Raw genomic sequence first — 20,916 nt, 5'->3', positions numbered from 1 at the left:
GTTGTTTAGAAACTTCTACAAGTGTTGCTACCATGGATCTTTTTGAGACTCTGATGAAAGCAAAACTATAGACCTCCTCCCCAGAAATGTACATATGCACACAATTTTGCATGAGATTTTGAGATTATCACACCATTTAGGAACCCTTAGCAGCCCTAAATTCTCAAATTAAGATCCTCAGAGCTAACCCAATCCTTTTGCAACAGAGGAAAAAAATAGGCACAAGGAGGAAAAGCAGCCTGCTTAGGGGCTGAGGGAAGACAGAACCCAAGTGTTCTGATGCTCAGACATTTGTCTGTTCACCACTGCCTCTTTAGATATCGTTAGATTCCCTTTGCCCCAAAACCCCCACCTGTAGAGCCCTTGAGACCGGAAGAACTTCTATAATACCTTTTATCCTAACCTTTGTAATTGGGATCACATCAGAAGCTAGTCAAAGTTTATCCTTGCACTTACTGGAGAACAATAGGTACAAAGCTGAGTTAGAGACATTTGTGTCTCTTTTTTTCACAGACTGCCTGAAAACCCAGAGCTGAAGTTAAAATTAAAATGGCTTGGTGATAAAAGTTTTTTCCTTCTTTTCTGTTTGTTTTAGAGAAATCAACTCTAGAGCCTACACTTAGACTCTGAAACTTAAAACTTTATTTTGCATTGCTCCTTATAACGCTGAAAAGATCCCATTTGAACTTAGTCTACTCTGTAAACCTTTCAATGGTCTCTGACTAAAAACAATAAAATTCCATCTTGACCCAGGAAATTTGTCTGATTTGTGCCCACTCAGTTTTTCAGTTTGGAACAGGATTCTTACTCCCAATCCAAATAGAAACTGTGGGAAGTGAAAGAGAACCCAGAAAGCCTTTTCTTCCGTGTGAAAAGGCCTGATCCTAAGTGGAGCAGTCAATGAAAGAAAAGGGCTCAAGCTGCAGCCTACAACTTTTTTTTGTGTTTAGTGTGGATGAGGTACAGAAATTACATAGACCTGTAGACACACATGGAATAGAAGCTACGAGTACATGCATTCTATTCATCAAGGTTTTCCTAGGTACTTTCTAAGCTATGCCACCTGTCCATTCATCTACTTTTTCACCCACATGGATGTAAGCTCACATTTATTGAACACTTTACCATATGCTGCAGCTACTGTTCTAAACGCATTATTTTATTTAATATAATCTTCACAACTCTTTAAGGTCAATTGACGTCCATTTTATAAGTAAGCAAACAAGTTTTCAAGGGCCAAGGAACTTTGCCATGGTCACAGAACCTGTAAGTCACGAAATTGAGCATCAGCTACAAATACCTGACTTCAGCAGCTGGGTTTGTTCTTCCTGCTCTGGTGAAATAAATAAGTAGACATACACTTGAAGACTGGGAAATGCATACTGTTGGTTGGTTCCTCAAGATAAACATTTTTCTAGGTACCATATTTTTTTGATCCAAATCTCCAGCTTTTCTCTAGGGCGGATGGACACATGGAGTGAGGAATTTCTGCCATTAACAAGACTGACGGGAAAAGACAGGGAGGGAGTAAGGTGGGGTCGTGCTTTCTGAGGGTTTCTTGGCGCAGACGAAGGCGCCCGCGGGGGTCTCCCCTCCCGGCAGCCACCGCTAGCGCTGTGGAGCTTTCGGACCGGCAGCAGACCGCCACATCGCCGCGGCCCTCCCCCAGCGCCGGACGGCCCAATCAGCGGCGCGGCCTGGCGCCCCGCCCCTCCGCCGGGGCCATTTAGGCCTTGGGCTGGCCAGCCCCAACACCGCAGTAGTCGCTCAGGCCTCAGCCGCCTACGGCCCGAGGAAAGACGGCCACCGCCCCCTCCGCGTCTCCTTCCTTCCTCCCCACATACGCCGCACCGCCGGTCCGCAGCAGCCCGCGAAGCGCCGCCGCGGGCCTGAGCCCCCGCCGGTCTCCTTCCTCGCCTCTCTGTGTCCGCGGCGGGTCGGCGCGATGCAGCTGGGCCCGAGGCCCGCGGCGCTGGGGCTGCTGTTGCTGTGTGCCGCGACAGCCGGCGCCGGGGACGCCGAGGAGCTGCACTACCCGCAGGGCGAGCACCGCAGCGAATACGACCGTGAGGCTCTGTTGGGCGGCCAGGTGAGGTGGCCAGGCCGGGGGCTGGGAGGGCCGGGCCTCGCACCGCGGCTGCGGCGGGCTTTGTCCCGGGACAAAGAGGGGCGGCCAGACGAGGCCTGGCCCGGGCTGCCTGACAATGGGGTCCGGGCGGGGCGCCTCTCACTCTCAGGGGGACCCCGAGGCCTCTGAGCCTGAGGAAATAGAGCGGCCCGGGAGCCGGGACCCTTTCACCCTTCCGACACGGGGCAGGATCACTGAAGGTGTGTAGGAGGTGGGGGCCTTGGAGAGCAAGTGTGGGTCGCCCCAAAACCCTGGACAGGAGAGGCTTCTGGTAGCCTTATTTTTTCCACCATTTTACCGCACTGATGGTAATGCTTTACCCCCCTGTGTATTGCTTACCCCCCCCAAAGGAAGAAGTCGATGAGTATGTTAAACTTACCCCTGAAGAGCAACACAAAAGACTGAAGTCAATCATAAAGAAAATTGACTTGGACTCAGATGGCTTCCTCACCGAAAGTAAGGACGTCCTACACAACTAACAATGTTAGGGAGAAATCCCTTTGTAGGAGATAGAAATATAAACATTTTATTAAGCAGGTCTATCTGTTGAGTGTAGATTGCTAGTGTTGCAACAAATGAGAGGTACTGTGACGGGGGTGGGGTGGGGGGAACATGTTGAGTAGGTTTTATCTGGAAATCTTTAGGCATGGGTTCCAAGTAAAAATCAGTGCTCTCCGGTAATATATAAACATCGTGGACGCTACACGGTATGTGTAAATCATACATTGAGCAAACACCCTGTTTCTCATATGACTTTTATCAATGTCAACAATATGACTTTTAGAGAAATATGTCAAAAACCTTATGGTGTTACATGCTGTATTGCTCTTTTGATATATGCTTCATTAGCAATTTAAGAATTTGCTTCTTTTTCATAAGTAGAAAAAGACCTGTTGCATGTAAATTATGTTTATTACAACTAACTACACCTGGTAGGGGCCTTAGAATCATCTTGTCCACCTCTCTTTGTAGAGCTGAAGAAACTGAAGTCCAGAGGGGTAAGTGCCTTTCTTAAACGAGTGGCCAGGATTAGAATCCAGATTTCTTGCTCTTAATTCAGTTTTTAATATCCTTCACTTAAAAAAAAATCTGAGGGGCACCTGGTTAAGCATCCAGTTTCGGCTTAGGTCATCATGTTATGGTTCATGGGTTCAAGCCCCACATTGGGCTCTGTGCTGACAGCTCAGAGCCTGGAGCCTGCTTTGGTTTCTGTGTCTTCTTCTCTCACTGTCCCACCCCCACTTACGCTCTGTTTCTCTCTTTCAAAGATAAATAAACATTAATTTTTTTTTTTTTTTTTTTTTTTTTTTTTTTTTATGAGGAGTACCTGGCTGGCTCAGTTGGTAGAGTTTACTTTAAAAAATTTGCTCTCAGGTAGGTTCTCCAGTCAGAAATGAAACACACAGATTATTAAAAGAATATTAAATTGCTGTGCAACTGTTTCTCTTCATTGCTTAATTCAAGTGGTAAACCCTCTCAACTTTCTAAGTCGATCATCCAAAAAAATTCAGGAGATATTTTGTTATAACTCTTTTTCATCCAAAAAAATTCAGGAGATATTTTGTTATAACTCTTTTTTTTTTTTTAAGCTTATTTATTTATTTAGAGAGAAAGAGAGCATGAGAGGGGAAGAGAGAGGGAGAGAGATAATCCCAAGCAGGCTCTGTGCTGTCAGTGCAGAGCCCTATGTGGACCTCAAACTCACAAACTGTGAGATCATCACCTGAGCAGAAACCAAAGGTTGAATGCTTAACCGACTGAGCCACCCAGGCATCCCATATTTTGCTATAACTCTTATTTAAATGCTTCTCATCGTCTGAAGTCAATCATAAAGAAAATTGCTGGACAGAGAAGTACAAAATAATTGGTAAATTTAAGATGTGTTGTCAGTAAAATTGGTGCCCTCAGAAATATTAAGGTTTTGGGTTCTCTACTTCAAATAAAAACAAAGCTTTGACTCTAGTTGTCCACTAAAAATAGGTCTATCTTTGGTTATACTAGCAAGCACACAGAAAAAATTGATTTGGAAGACTTTGTGGTACCTATTAGGGCCTAGATATGTTCAAATATTTAATAGTAAACTTTAAATTTAAAGTCAAAAGGAACTTAGTTCAAATCTTCATTTTACATATGAGAAAACAAAAACTTGGGTGAGTAAACTTACCCCTTATGGCAGAGCTCAAGTGTGAACCCATGTTTCTGGTCCCTTTTCCAATCTGTATTCTATTATGTCATGATGATCTCTTTAAATAAACCAGAAGAAACCCTCATTGTACTTGAAGGACCCTTCAGAGAAGTTTGCTAATTTGCACTGTAAGAGGTAGGACTGGACTCAGGTTCTTGAGAGCCCGAAATTCTGTGGAAGGATTTTGGGCTTTAGAAACAGACATAGGTTTGAATCTGGATTCTGCTTACTGGCTGTGAGTCCTCAATTCCAAATGGCAATTTCTTGAACTGTAAAATAAATTAGATTAGAAACGGAAATGGACAGTGATTAGAATTGCCTTGCTTTGAAGATTAGAGACAACATATGTAGAGGACCTGATATATAATAATTGTTCAATACATGGTTACCATGTACTGAATTATTCTGCCCTAATTTAGAGTTTCAGGAGAGACAAAGTGTCTTCACTTTTCTATCCACTTGACCTCCCCCAAACCAGTAGAGGAGTACCACTCTAAACCAAATGGTATATCACTTTTAAACCAAATGGTGTACTCCTGCTGTCCTGGCAAATATTCATGTTCTTCCCCCACCACCTTTTTTCTATAATGCAATAGAGTAAATATCTCTGAATAGATTTTTTTAAAGTTGATCTGAATGTGGACATTAGAGATTAGAAACTTTCTTCCATGTCTTCAGGTACCAAGATAAGACAGAGAGCTGTTGCAAGAGGGCTTAAATCCTAAATGCTACCCATAACTTTTGTTAAAATTTCACCCAGAAGTTTTATGACATGGTTGAAGGACATATACTGTAATAGTGTTTCTCAAACATCAGTCACTTGAATACATTTTCACAATTTAGACCATAGCTACTTGCCATCTGTTACTTCCTTAATATGGTTTTGATTCAACTCAACATGAAATTTATTTTAAAGGGAAACTTTATGTTACTTTCATAAATGAAAAATTTATTTCTAATGCATATTAAAATAAATAGGTAGTTACTAACATATTTGTACTTCCCAAGAGATCTGTGATAGTTAGCAAAGGTCATCTGCAATTTTGTGGATAATTTTTAAAAGTCAAATACTATTTTGGCTAATTGGTAATTCATTTAACAAATAACTTATTGAGCCAGGCACTTTCTAGGCATTTAGAGTACCTTAATGAACAAAACATACCCAAACTCTGTACTCAGAGTTTGCATTCTATTTGGATCACATAATATTATATTCTTAGATTCCAAACTGCTCTCACCACCTTCTACTCCTATTTCTATTGAATACAACTAGGCTAATTCTCTCTCAGTATTTGAAAATACTCAGGATTTTTTTCTTTTAGATAAAGTTTAGAAACGTTCACTTCTGTAAATACCAGAATTACCGTCAACATTCATTGTGTTCTGGGAAATTCTCACAGGTGAACTCAGTTCGTGGATTCAGATGTCTTTCAAACATTATGCTATGCAAGAAGCAAAACAACAGTTTGTTGAATATGACAAAAACGGTGACGGTAGCGTGTCATGGGATGAATACAACATTCAGATGTATGATCGTGTGATTGACTTTGATGAGAACACTGCTCTGGATGATGCAGAAGAGGAGTCTTTTCGGCAGGTGAGTATGCGTGCATGGGCTGTTCCTTTTGATCTATCAGTTCACTTTCCCTTCCTGCATGAATGAGCACAAGAGGTTCTGAGGTTATAGACTGGGATTGCCTTGTCCTCTGGGCAATCACCTGTTCCACTTCAGTGGTCATTTTGATGGCTTCCTTTCTCACCGGATTCAGGACTCTTATTCCGGACTACCTAAATTATCCTTGCATTTTTTTTTTCCCAGCTGCATCATTTGTCCTCATTGCTACAGTTGCTTTTTAGTGTATTTTGAATATGTACCTCAGTATTTTATTTTTTGTTATTATTGAACAGTTTTATATCATATTGACTAAGACTAGAGGCCCATTCCCATTTGTAAACAGATAGTTTTATATAAAATAACTATTTGAAAAAATTAATTGTAATAAAATACACTTAAAATTTACCATTTTTTAAAAATTTTTTAAATGTTTATTTTTATTTTTGAGAGAGCATGAGCAGGGGAGGGGCAGAGAGACGGGGACAGAGGATCTGAAGCAGGCTCTGCACTGACAGCAGAGAGCCTGATGCGGGACTTGAACTCATGAACCGTGAGATCATGACCTGAACTGAAGCCAGATGCTTAACTGACTGAGCCACCCAGCCACCCCCATTTTAACCATTTTTAAGTGTTCAGTTCAGTAGTGTTAAGTACATTCACATTGTTAATACAACCAATCTCCAGAACTCTTTTCACCTTGCAAAGCTGAAATTCTAAACCCATAAAACAACAACTCCCCATTCCTCCTCCCCTGGGTCCCTGGCAGTCACCATTGTATTTTCTGTCTTTGAATTTGATTATTCTAGGAACCTCATATAAGTGGAATCATACATATTTTTGTCTTTTTGTGAGTGGCTTACTTCACTTAACATCATGTCCTCATAATGTTGTAGTATGTGTAAGAATTTCCTTTTTAAGACTGAATGATACTCTATCGTATGTATGTACCACATGTATATCCATGGATATATTGTGTGTATATACCACACTTTGTTTATCCATGGACACTTGGGTTGCTTCAACTTTTCGGCTCTTGTGAATAATGTTGCTATGAGCATGGGTGTACAAATACCTCTTTGAGATCCTGCTTTTAATTCTTTGGGATATACACCCTGAAATGGAATTGCTGGATTGTGTAGTACTTATATTTTTAATTTTTTGAAGAACTGCCATATGGTCTTCCATAGAGGCTGTACCATTTAAAGTAACTCATTTTTGAAGATTCAGTGTCACTATAAGTTTTGTTGATTCTCATGGTTTAATTTGTCATAATTAAAATATGTCTTGTTCTAATGCTTTTTTTAAAAAAGTATTTTTTTTAATTTTAAGTTTATTTATTTTGAGAGAGACAGAGATAGCGTGAGCAGGGAGGAGCAGAGAGAGAGGGAGAGAGAGAGAATCCCAAGCAGGCTCCATGCTGCCAGCTTTAGAGCCCGACTCAGGGCTGGAACTCACAAACCGTAAGATCATGACATGAGCCAAAAGCAAGAATCGGTCACTTAACTGACTGAGCCACACAGGTTCTAATGCTTCTTAAACAGAGGTGAGGAAGACAATTTTTATTTAGGAGTTAATAAGAACTTTTAATTATTAATTTGTACGAACTTCTTAACACAAAGGAAAATAAGCTTAAGAAATTGCTATTTCAATATGAACTTTTATATTTCAAAGGTAACTCTAAAGACTTTTTTTGAATAGTTTTTTCTATGTGGAAAAAATAAACCCAGGGGCACCTGGGTGACTCAGTCAGTTAAGTGTCCAACTCTTCATCTCAGAGTCCTGAGTTCAAGTCCTGTGTTAGGGACCCAGCATGGAGCCTATTTAAAAAATAAATGAGGGGTGCCTGGGTGGCTCAGTCCGTTAAGCGTCTGACTTCAGCTCAGGTCATGATCTCACGGTCCGGTCCATGGGTTCAAGCCCCGCAACGGGCTCTGTGCTGACCGCTCAGAGCCTGGAGCCTGTTTCGGATTCTGTGTCTCCCTCTCTCTCTGACCCTCCCCCATTCATGCTCTGTCTCTCTCTGTCTCAAAAATAAATAAATGTTAAAAAAAAATTTTTTTTTTAAATAAATGAATAAACAAAGTAACTGATTCAATTAAACTAAACACCTTGTTGCAAATTATTACAACCCAAAATATTAGTCAAGGATACTTGTATAACATTTGAGCCTCTTCCATTCTTTAATATTCCATTATGGTGTCTACTTTTTAGGTTTTGTTGTGGCCATATTTATCATTATACATTCTATTTATTTCAGAATCATATTGGCCACTTGAGCTCTATAGGCCATCACTAACTCAAAGTGGATTGTTTTTTCTGCTAATGATTATGCTATGTGTATGCCACCAGTGTAGAGGTTAAGGGCTTCAGCCTTGGAGCCAGTCTGCCTGGCTTCACATCCAGCTGTACAGCTTAACAATTGTGCAGCTTTGGGTAAGCTATTAAACCTCCCTATGCCTCAGTTTCCTCATCTCAAAAAATGAGGATAATAATAGTATGGAGAGATAGCAATAAATAGTAGCAGTTGGGTAGGTCAACAGAATATAAACAGTAAACAAAAGAATAATATTTTAGGGGTGCCTGGGTGGCTCAGACGGTTAAGAATATTATTTTAATGTTTATTTTTAAGAGAGAGACAGAGTATGATTGGGGGAGGGGCAGGAGAGAGGGAGACACAGAATCTGGAGCAGGCTCCAGGCTCTGAGCTGTCAGCACAGAGCCTGATGTGGGGCTCGAACTCAGGAACCATGAGATCATGGCCTGAACTGAAGTTTGACACTTAACCGACTGAGCCACCCAGGTGCCCCACAAAAGAATATTATTGAAGAAAGCATGTGTGATTCACATAGGTTTATATTTAATACATAATTAGCTTTTAAAAATTATTGAAGAATTGGTTAACTATATCAGCTTTAGATTAGTTAAGATTCCTTTTCCCTTTTTTCCTCTTTATTTGGGTCTTCATCTTACAGTGGACTACAGAGAGTGGAAATTAGTCTTTTTACTACTTAATGCTAAAAAAGAAACAAACAATAATGAGATTTGGGATTTGCCTGTCTCCTAGATATCCTATAGGAATCAATTAATCTTAAAAGTATTGTTTGAGTTCTGAGACTTCTCTAAAACCAAACCATGGAATGATATAATGACTTAACTGCTAGGTAACAAGAGAGAAGTTAAATACAATATTTTAAAATCTTACCAGCATCAGACTATAATTGTGTCTTTTTTTTTCTTTTGGCACCCAAAAGATTTAATAACTATTCCATCAAAACATGAGAAATGTTTATATGTGGTTTCTTGAGTCTATATTCTTGGAACAGGGTGATTAGTAATAGATGATGGTGTTGAGAAAAAAATCTTCACTTTGAAGGGATACATGACTCATTAATATAATCTACTTAAGAACAGTTTTTCTTTTAAAAAATGTGTGGTTCTGATAATGGGTTCGCCACCAAGGTACTCAGTACATTTTGATTATAAGACTCTACTTTTTAAGAGTGAATTAGATCTTAATAGTGTAAAGGAATTGATGGATCCCTAAAATGAACACTTCTCAATGGAAGTCCTACTGGTTATTCTTTGACAACCCAGGAATATCTCTGCACCAGGTGTTATCTCATGTCTCTCTCTTCATGTCTCTATATGAAGTTCCATTGATAATACTTTATTAGAATTTGTTATATATAACCCCCTCAAAGTGGATATGGATTATAAAGATGAACTCAGAAACGTATGTATTATTCTTCAAAATAAAAATCAACAAGGATGAAGAATGAATCAGTCTTACTCAAAGTTACAGACTTAACATTATACCATAACTAATCATCAAAAGTAATTGCATATCTAAATAAAATAAAATTTTTCTATATGGAAGCCTATTAAACAAAAATCAATTTGATGCCTGAATTTTATCTTATTTTTAGTAACTTTCCATGTAGAGAATAGAGATAACCTGTAATAATGGCCCTCTAAGGCTGTAAAATGCTTGAAAAAGCATTTCTTTACGTTATGGTGAACAATAATAGTCAGCACTTTTAGGCAGGATAATTAAAGTTTGGGCATCTACCTGGCAAAAGTTCAATTGGTCTAACTTTTAAAGCCAGCTGCTGAATGTGCATGTACAAGCAATATTTATTTATGTAAGATAGAATCTGGCACGTGGCTGATCAGAATTTTTAAGACCTAGACTTTTGTTCTGGCATCACAGGTTATATATTTCCTCGTGTAAAATCATTAGTCTACCAAAAGATGGCAGTTTTGTTCTTCACAAGTTTCTGTGACAATATAAAAATAAATGATTATGGTCATTTCTACCTTTTTACTAACTGTATGTAGCACTTTCTACTCTCCACTAAAATACAGTGTTTTTACACAGAAGACTGTTGAGGTTTTATGAAGCTGACAGCCTTTTTTGTTGTAATCTTTTGCCACTTTGGAAAAACAATCTTCCTGTGTATTGGCTTCTTTAATTTGAGTTGCTCTTAAATTGTTTTCTTCAAATAACCATGAATAAAACTGTTTTTTAAAATCTCATTATTTCATTTGATTTTAAAAATCTGAGAAATATGAACAAGAAAACTACTTTCCTTAATTTTTTAAAAAACAATCTGAGCTTGTTGAAAGAGATCCTTTCTTTCCATAGGCAAATTTGGCCAAATTCAGCTCCCGCTGTTGAAACATGGACCTTTTTGCTCCAAACTGAAGGGTTCTTTCATAAGGAAATCTAAGCACTTGGTATTTTGAATAGTAGTTTATTCAAAAAGAACTTGATTGACTCAACAAAGTACCTCAAATTCTTGTCTACTTTTTCCCATGTTAAGCCCCTGAACAGCAAATGTAAATTATTTGGTCTAGTTATGTGAAATTAGGAAACATTAAGTTAAAAGCAGCTATTTGGAAACAAGGTTGTTGTTATTTTTTTTTTTTCTTTCTGTCATGATTTAGTAATAACTGGCTAGTGGGATCTGGATGGTTTAAAAGATGAACTCTTTGGGGGAAGAAGTGAGCCTCTCCACTGTAAATCAGTCATTTTAAAAGAACTAGTGTTTCAGTAAATGACTGCTACCTAACCTCTATTCTAGAAAACTGAAAAGAGCATTTATTTTCAACAATGAGATACATGTATTAAAAACTTCCAAAATATTTGAAATTGTGTTTTTTTTTTCATGCGCTGTTTAATACATACAGTTTACAGAAAGGAAAGTTTTTCCCATAAATTCTCAAAATAGAATTTATGCAAGATTAGCAATATAGCACTATTGGCTTCCAAGGTTTTTGATTACAGAATTCCTTTTGAGAAATGCATTAAAAACAGCCTTGTCTCTAATAGCTGCTTCTTGATTTACTACTTGTGCATACTTTACAAAAGGAAAAAAAGGAAGATGGTGTGAGAAAGTAAAAAAGTATGTTTACTTAACCTCAAAATAGGTCCGTTTCACCTTTTGATGTGTTTGTACCTGAGTAATTATTAGCACTCTAAAGGACCTACCAACAATAGACTTTCAAATATTAGATACATATACCAGAAGTATTCTCATAAGAGGACTATTTTTCTAAAATCTGTTAACATTTTTGAAAAGTCATTCCAAGGACCAGAAATTATTTGAAAATGATATATCAAGAATTAATACATAGTCTGAATTTATTGCTTTTGGGGCATTCGGAAAAGTTGAGATTGTTAAAGAAGATAATGTGTAGTACTGTAGAAGAACAGGGAGGATCAAAGTTCAGCATACCAGCTGTATTTCTGACATCTCTCTCAATCATTTAATTTCAGTTTTCTATCAATAATAGTAATACGTAACAGTTTTTAAATGCTAAGGTTTACTAATTGCTTGAGAGGGATTCTCATCCCAATTGCTTAATGGAGATTTTTATCCTGATTTTATAGCTGAGGAAACCAGAGAGGTTAAGCAGCGTGCTCTTACCACAGCTGGTAAGTGGCATTGCTGGCATTCAGATCTGAGTCTCTGACTCTAGAGTCTGTGTCTCAGTTGCTTCTCATAAATGTTTGTTAATTTGTCTAACCTACCTTCAAAAGGGCAATGTGAAGATAATGTACGAGAATGTACTTCAGATTTCACATAGTATGTATTTTTCAAAGTATGTGTAATGATGTTGTGTGGATGAGACCTTAAATAAATTCAATGTTTAATTTTCAAAGCTTCATTTAAAGGACAAGAAGCGATTTGAGAAAGCGAACCAAGATTCTGGTCCTGGTTTGAATCTTGAGGAATTTATTGCTTTTGAGCATCCTGAAGAAGTTGATTATATGACGGTAAGGAAGTTTTAAGAGAATTCTTGAGTAACCAAAACTTTAAAACCTGTTTTTTTCTAAGTTGTTAAAATGAATCGTCTAGCAATGGGAATTTTTAAGAGAACCCAAGATCCAAAGATCTCCCTACTTAAGATGAGAGGTGGGAAAGGATTTCTGCTGATCGGGGAGGAGTGCTGATTAGGAGGGAGAAGGCAAATCTCTGTCAAATGTGTGAGTGGCATGCTTCCCTTGGCTGTTTTCTCCCTTATAACCACATTACTTTCATTGCCTTCCTTGTCCTTTTGTAGCTTTCACACTTTTCTGTTTTCCAGTATCAGTAGCATCAGTACTTCTATTTAGTTTACGACATCACTTGTAAAAACTTCAGGTCTGGGAAAACATATCACCTTCGGATCCCTTTTCCTAGGGTGTTGGTGAGGGGTGTAGGTGTAGCCGCTGCTGAATAACATGTTTGCAGCGTGAGGAATGATCCCTCTCATCACTTTAGTACTTAAAAGAATTACCAGTTCTTCAGAATTTTTGTTGAACTCTAGAATTTAGCTCAACAAACATTGATTGAGTCCCTACTATGACGTGGCAAGCTTCTTGAGAACAGAAACTATTGTAAAGGCTAGTTAACTTTACTATTGTAAAGGCTAATATAACAAATAGCCTTATAAAAAAATAGACTAAACATTCAATATTGAGGTCTGTTGCCTAGCCTCAGCCTCCAGCTGTGTGGCTTGGTTCTCTGGATATTTCAGGGAGGGAAGATATTTCAAGGAGGGAACATAGCTTTATATTAAATGGGTCATGGCCAAAAGCTGCTGCCTTGAATAACAAGGCTGCAGTTAACCTTTTTCTCCATAGCCCAGCGGCAAGACACCACAATTGCGACCACATTTGCCACTGAGGCTTCTGATTTCTCACCTGGCACAAAACACACGACCTAGTTTTAGAACAATGCTGGGCACAGTTTGTTTAAGTGCCAAAATTAAGTTAAGACTAGCTAATTGAACCCTAGCATGGCAGGCAGTTATTGATTCTCTGGGGAATAAGGAACAATTGAATTGAAGACTGAGGAGGGGAATGACCAGTGAAAACAATGAAATAATTTGGGCATCATGTGCCACGGCCCCAGAGTACAATGTGGCAATGGAACGAAATAGGCATGAACAACATTTTGAAGAAAACACAGCAAGAATGTTGACTGACTAAATAAGTGTGGGAAGAGAAAGGAAAAGCTAGAGAGGACTGTGAGGTTTTGAGCTTGTATAAAAATGATCAAAACGGGGCGCCTGGGTGGCGCAGTCGGTTAAGCGTCCGACTTCAGCCAGGTCACGATCTCGCGGTCCGTGAGTTCGAGCCCCGCGTCAGGCTCTGGGCTGATGGCTCGGAGCCTGGAGCCTGTTTCCGATTCTGTGTCTCCCTCTCTCTCTGCCCCTCCCCCGTTCATGCTCTGTCTCTCTCTGTCCCAAAAATAAATAAAAAATGTTGAAAAAAAATTAAAAAAAAAAAAATGATCAAAACAGTAGTACCATTGACAGAATGGGTTGTGTCAGGACGGGACAGGATATGCCAAGTGGGAGTTGACTCCCACTTATGTGACTGTGGCACATAAGATATGTGACCAAAAAGTGGTGTCTCATTCAAAGCAGCTTCATTAATTCTTATTTACCTTAATTTGTTTTGGTGTATCCCTTTTTCCATTTAAAGATATATTTGATAAAGGAAAAGGCAGAGTACAAGATCAACTAGACGGTTTTACTTTGGATTAAAAGTTAGAATTTAAAGTACTTTCATTCATGTAGTTCCAAAATTTCCTTTTTTTTTTTTTTTTTTTTTTTTTTTTTTTTTTTTTTTTTTTTTTTTGAGGGAGAGAGAGAATCCCAAGCAGGTTTAGCCTCATCTCACAACCATGAGATGCCTGAGCTGAAATCAAGAGTCAGATGCTTAACCGACTGAGCCACCCAGGTGCCCCCCAAAATTTCTTTTAATCATGGCAACATTATTGAAATAAGTCTGTTGTCTCCCAAGAGGATTACTTAACTTGTATGGGATTACAGTGATTCTTAACTTGTATGGGATCACAGACTCCTTTAAAAATATGGAGCAACCTGTAGACTATCCCAGAAAAATCACATAGGCTCCTACACACAAAATATGGGATTATACTTTCAGGAGATTCTCAGATTCTCTAAAACTAATCTTTGGATATCCAGGTTAAGATCCCCTGATTTCTATATATAAAATCTGTAACATTTGATTTTTAGAAAACTAACAACTTGTATTTAAGTTATTTCATGCAGATGTAAAGGAAGCCTTTGGGTTTGGCTAGAATTAGAGACTTTTGAGAATATGTTTTTGTTACAGTTGTGATGCTAGAATCCAGGTGGAAAGGTGTTTGGGTGGCAGCAGGTCGTGAGGACAAAGTAATAAATGTAACCCATAAGAAGCTAGGCATCAAAGAATCCAGGATGGTAATTAAAGAGTATAGCAAAGTCCTGGGGACTTGAATGTGTTAAAGGCATAGAAGAAGAAGCTGATGAGAAGAGATTGGAGCCTTAGGAGAGGCCAGAGTTAAGAGTGAAAGAAAACACTCAGGAAATGGAAAAGTATGGGAAAAGTCTTCCTAGGAAGAGTGTTGAGGGATTCACCCTAGAGAAAAGGGAAAGACAGCAAATTCCTGAGATTGAAGAGAAGGATGAGAGGAATAGGCATAAAAATAGAGGTAATTAAAGGTGAGGATGCAATGCTGATAAACAGGCATACCTTGGGGCGCCTGGGTGGCTCAGTCAGATGCTTCTGACTTCAGCTCAGGTCATGATCTCACAGTTCATGAGTTCAAGCCCCACATCGGGCTCTGTGCTGTTAGTGTGGAGCCGGTTTAGATCCTCTGTCCCCTTCTCTCCCTTCCCCATTCATGCTCTATCTCTCAGAAGACCTGTACCTTGTTTGGAAAAATGGGAGAGTATTTGGATAGAATTGTAGTCAGGCTCAAAGTGGAATTTTCAAAAAACAGCTTTAGAGTATGTGTTAGGGAAACTGAAGCAGAGACAGACTTCCAAACTGCAGTGAGAGCCCACTGAAAGGAATAAAATTAATTTATAAGCGTTAGGTTTGTATTTGTATTTGTGTTTCTCTTTCTTTTAGACTTTATGATTGTGGAATAAAGGAGAAAGTGATGTGGGTCTGCTATACAGGGTGGAGATTGGCAAAGTAAGAAAAGGGTACAAGAAGATACAGGAAGGTAATAAGGGAAGGCCTGAAATAGCTGGCCATTAAACAGGTCACCTTGGGTCAAATGTAACTAGAAAGCGTGTAATCTTTGGGTTAGAGAGGATTGGTTGATAAGCCATGATAAGAATGAGGAGCAGATTTGGGGCAGTTTGGGGTGGATGGGGTAGATTTGGTGGAAGAGGAAGAAAGGAGGTGTAGGTTTATGGGGGACTGACACATTTCACTTAGATCTAGAGGCAGAACACTTCCACGCAAAGGGATCTAAAATGGGGGTTCTTTTGGGTTTGTTAATGGACTAGACGAAAAGTGGAGCTGAAGGAGACCTAGGTGATAAGAGGTGTCCTTCTGGAGAAGGAGGGGAATGTGCAGAAAATAGGATTGTGAGTTTAGTGTTCAGGTTGTTTAGGAGGGTGAAGTGGAGTTCTTCTCAATAGCAGAAGCTTAAAGACATTGAATTTAAAACTACTTAATATTTGTGGTTTTATTCCTGCTTCTAAATTCCAGTTTAGAAAGATTGTCTTGCAAGTATGGACAATTGAAATGATTATTCCTAAAGAACTTCTGTACTGGGATGGATCCAGATGGTGGTGGGAAAATTTTGTAATTAATTAATTGTTGTTGTTGTTGTTGTTGTTTATGAACATACAATAGGAATTTGTCATTCAAGAGGCTTTAGAAGAACATGACAAAAATGGTGATGGATTTGTTAGTTTGGAAGAATTTCTTGGTGACTACAGGCGGGATCCAAGTAAGTACCCTGGGATGTGTGGAAGGAGGAAGGAAAAATGGGAATTAAAGAAGAAAGGAATTGGGAGAGAGCCTTACTCTGTTTGAGGTCTGTTTGACAGAGGGAAATGGAACAAGAAGAATTGTGCCTGATTTCTGCTTGTTCTGCCGAGTAAATATAATATAAGCAAAACAGACTCATGGCTTATGTGAGAATGCTATCTCACTTTTAGTTCCACTTGTAGATTCAAAGAGTTTTCTTCCTTTCCAAACAAACGTAACATAATTATCAATTCAAATGGGCAAGGAGGTAGAGGTTGATATTTTTAAACAAAATCCTGTACCTTTGCATGTAGATCTTAAAAGAAAAAGAAACAAAATACTATAATTACTGGTATAGACCATGGATGGCGTCTTACTGAGTGTTTGAAATTTGAGGAGTCTGCATGTGCAGCTTTTTATTTTCACAGCGGTCTTTTTGGAATTGTTGCTTCAAAGCATCACTTAGTGTGAATTTCACTTTAAAATTACACATGTTACTTTATAAGCACACATGGCAAGCTTTATATAGCCGCATGATGTACATGTAATGTGTACATGGGTACATGTACCCCGCTCAAATGTGGGGAAACTAGATACCAGAACAATTAGCAGCAGTTAACAGACTTAACTTGTTGTGATAATATACATCATTTTAAAAACTCTGAGTGGTGGGGCACCTGGGTGGCTCACTCAGTTAAGTGTCCTACTTTGGCTCAGGTCATGATCTCACAGTTCATGAGTTCTCGTGAGTTCGAGCTCTATGTCAGGCTCTCTGCTGTCAGCAAAGAGCCCGCTTTTGATCCTCTATTCCTCTCCTTCTCTGTCCTTTTCCTGCTCATTCTCTCTCTCTATCTCTCTCTCTCAAAAAAAAAAAAAAACCTTTAATAAAAAATAAAAACTCTGGGTCATTTAGACTTACATGTCACTTTTGAAAATTATATAGTGTATACTTATTTTAGGACTTTTCAGATATGTAGATCTGTTTCATTGGGCTTCCTTGATGTAGTAAGCTTTAAATTCATTTCCTTTATTCTAGGGATGTACCAAACTTCTTATTGGATACAGGTTCTATTCTTGTGTATGCATATTGTGTTTTATTTTTTTAATTAAGCAGCAAATGAGGATCCAGAGTGGATACTGGTTGAGAAAGATAGATTCCTGAATGATTATGACAAAGATACCGATGGCAGGCTTGACCCCCAAGAGCTGTTGTCTTGGGTAGTACCCAATAATCAAGGAATTGCACAAGAAGAGGTGAGTGTTAAAAAGTGACTATATATTCTCCTCTTCCCCAGATTTGGTGCTATTAATAGAAAAGAAGTTCAAAGCCATAAGCTGAAGAAAGAAGTAATGGAATCATTGTTTCTTTAGGATCCATGCATTGCAATTTCTTGACTTAAATCTGTGAACTGTTTTAGATTGTCAAGGAAGTTAAGATTATATCATGTATTAATTTGATAGTACAGTGAATAGAACAATAAAAGTTTATACTTTACCTATAAGGGCCCAAAGTGGGTTATATTAATTTTGCTTAACTTTGAGGTATCCTGAATTGGATTTGAGTAGGGAGGAGGCAGAACCTAGCAGAAATTAAGAAAGGAGATAGTAAGAGAAGCGGTAGATAGCTTGGTTATAATGTGTAATATTTTGAGATACTGAGATAGTAATGAGTATTTGGCACACCTGAATGATTTTGACAAATCCAATCACATTGAAATGTGAACATCTTGCTGAAAACTTATACTTGACACCTTTTGGTTTTATTTTGTTTTGTTTTGTTTTAAAGGCTCTTCACCTAATTGATGAAATGGATTTGAATAGTGACAGAAAGCTCTCTGAAGCAGAGATTCTGGAGAACCAGGACTTGTTTCTTACCAGTGAAGCTACAGATTATGGCAGACAGCTTCATGATGAGTATTTCTATCACGATGAGCTTTAATCCCTGGGTAGATCTGAGTAGAGTACTGTCTCTTTTATAATTTGTTACCAGCTTTACTTTTGTGATAAAATATTGATGTTATATTTTACACTCAAGTCTTAACACAGTCAAAATGATCTTAAATGTAGATTGTAATTTTGGCCTTTTAGAAGAACAGAACGAAACCTGGTATTTATTTCAAAATATATTGAAGGAATAAAACAATATTGTGCCATATGACAACAAAGTCTTTCCTAAATATTCCATCTGTTTAGTACTGTATCGTGGGATATTTGAGTTCTATTTCCATACTTGAAAAAAATGCAGGATTTTAGAGATGCCTGAACAATATTATTTAAATAGTATGTGACTGAGCTATCAGTTTTTCTTTTGTTTTAAGTAGATTTAACTTTGGAACTGACAGAAAGGACATTGTTTTTAGATTTAGCATTTTGTTTTAAAACCTTTAAAGGAACCTTTAGAAGGACTTACACCTCACATTTTAATGTTGAGAAGTTCTGCTTAATTTTAAAATGGTTTCTATAAAGGGTTTTATTGTATGAAATAGAACTATATTTTTGCATATGTATAGATAGTAATTATATTTAATGTGTAACTATAGCGTTATGGTGTGTGGAATTTGACATTGTCCAGAACTCTTCATTTTTGACTGATTAAAAATGAAATGTCCTATCTTTTTATATGTTTGTTTGTTTTTCTTTGATCTCCCAGATATTTCACATAGGTTTTGTTATTATACATGATCTCACCTTATTCGTTCTTAGATTTTGGTAGTGAGTGTTCTCAAAACTTAAATTATTCTTGCTACATATTCTTATTTTTTTTTTCTTTTTTTGATAAAAGAATCAAGTTATAATTGAATGTACACTTGACCTACTTCGGTTGCTATTGTAACAAATGTAGTCTTGCTGTTTTGTGCTAGAAATAACCCTAAGAATTACACAGGTTGAAATCAGTAGTAGAGCTGGTTAGTTATCAGTGATATCGTTTACTGTCCATTCTATTGAAATTAAAATCATACTTGGTAAGTATTTGTCAGTTTCAACCTCATTCAGGGGATCCATTTATTCACCTTTGTGGGGGGGAAGAAAAGTGACAAGGTGAGGAATTTGCTTTCCTAGCTCTTACCTACAGATAGTCTTCCTTTTTTTTTTTTTTTTTTTTTTTTTTTTTTTTAATTACTTTGGGGCACTTAGGTGGCTCAGTTGGTGGAATGCCAGCGTCGGTTCAGGTCATGATGATCTTGCAGTTCGTGGGTTTGAGCCTCTCATCGGGCTCTGTGCCGACAGCTCAGAGCCTGGAGCCTGCTTTTGGATTCTGGGTCTCCCTCTCTCCGCCCCTCCCCCACTGTCTGTCTCTCTCAAAAATGAATAAACATTTAACAAAATTTTTTTTAATTACTTTTATTTGTGGGGGAAGAGGTCAGCTACATATTCTGTTAATCTTCTTCCAGACTAAAGTTGTGTCTTCTATGGCACACATAGCAGTCAGGGGGCTTAGCAAGTCCTCAATGAGTATTTGGGAAAGCCTGAAGCTCTTTTTGATAGAATTAACAGCATCTGACTACCTCTCTGTTGTCCCCATCTTTGCTGATGTGAAGTGTGAATGCAAATTGTAAACTCTTACACCATACTGATAGCTTGCTTACCCTGGTACCTAAAGTATAAGGTTTTCATTTTAACCTACAACACCTATCTGGTGATAGCAGTTTAAGATTTAAAGATACACCATTATCACTCACTTGTCACTTGTCAGCCTTACTGAAGTTGGGATATTAGAAATAACCAGTTTGATTAGCATGATACTATTTGTTTTTGTTATTAGGTTCTTCAAAATCTATATCAGAATTGTTAGATCATTAGATACGGATTTTATTTTTATCTTAATGAGTTAAAAATTAACATTCTAATTTTTTTTTTTTTACATTTAATTTTGAGAGAGAGAGAGAGACAGAGCGCAAGCAGGAGAGGGGCAGAGAGTAAAGGAGACACCGAATCTCAAGCAGACTCCAGGCTCAGAGCTCGACTCAAGGCTTAAACTCATAAACCGTGAGACCATGACCTGAGCCGAAGTCAGCTCAACTCACTGAACCGCCCCGGTGCCCCAAGAATTAACATTCTACATTCAGCCTTGATATCATCACATATAAGAATTTTGGTGATATTATTAGTGTTCAGTAATATCTGTTCTCCTTTATTCCTGGCAAGAGGAAAATTACACTTCCCAGCCTCCCTGTAGGCAGACAGTTACCTCTGACCAGTTAAAAGTGAGTGGAAATAGTGTGTGTCACTCTCAGACTGGGCCAGTGACCAACCCATTTCCTTTGCCATGGCATTGTAGAGAAGGCCTCAGGTGACATGGTGGGGCCACAAGATCAAAGAGGCCTTGATTTCTGAGTGACCACATGGAGGTCAGCTGGACCCTCAGTGGACTTTGCATGATCAAAAAATATAAACTTTTACTCTGTTAAGCTGCTGAGATTGTGTGTGTGGTTGTTAAGCCACTGAGATCTTGGGGGAGGGGGATATGTATGTTTAACCACAGCAGAGCCTAGCTTATCCTGAGTGAAAATTTAGTATTAAACAACTGGCTTTTACAGGCAAACGGAGAAAAAGAATCATCTGCTTGAGAAGAGCTTCTATATCTTCTAATATGTCAAACTAGAAAAATTATTACAAATTTATTAAAAATTAAAAAATTTAAAAATAAAGCTTTTGTTTTTATTTTGATGGAATTAGGAGAATTTGAATTTATCTTTGTAGCATGAGAGTAAAAATGGAAT

General features: G+C 38.2%; 1 protein-coding gene across 2 annotated transcripts; it reads left to right on the top strand.

The window, feature by feature from the left end:
• Positions 1-1,766: 1,766 nt before the first annotated feature.
• On the top strand, positions 1,767-18,816 carry RCN2 (reticulocalbin 2). 2 transcript variants are annotated; one of them, XM_049611912.1, is made up of 7 exons: positions 1,767-2,089; positions 2,479-2,584; positions 5,714-5,910; positions 12,095-12,208; positions 16,079-16,175; positions 17,310-17,449; positions 17,982-18,816. In XM_049611912.1, the coding sequence occupies exons 1-7, from the start codon at positions 1,946-1,948 to the stop codon at positions 18,132-18,134; spliced, it is 951 nt and encodes a 316-aa protein (XP_049467869.1). In that variant the 5' UTR covers positions 1,767-1,945; the 3' UTR covers positions 18,135-18,816. The 2 variants fall into 2 exon arrangements, with proteins under 2 accessions (XP_049467869.1, XP_049467868.1); XM_049611911.1 differs by having other exon boundaries at positions 1,768-2,089; positions 17,307-17,449.
• Positions 18,817-20,916: the final 2,100 nt, after the last annotated feature.

This window comes from Panthera uncia (genome assembly GCF_023721935.1).
Source record: "Panthera uncia isolate 11264 chromosome B3 unlocalized genomic scaffold, Puncia_PCG_1.0 HiC_scaffold_1, whole genome shotgun sequence".
Taxonomy (NCBI): Eukaryota; Metazoa; Chordata; class Mammalia; order Carnivora; family Felidae; genus Panthera; species Panthera uncia.
The sequence above is the reverse complement of the archived record's forward strand: the minus strand, read 5'-3'. Positions and strand labels throughout refer to the sequence as shown.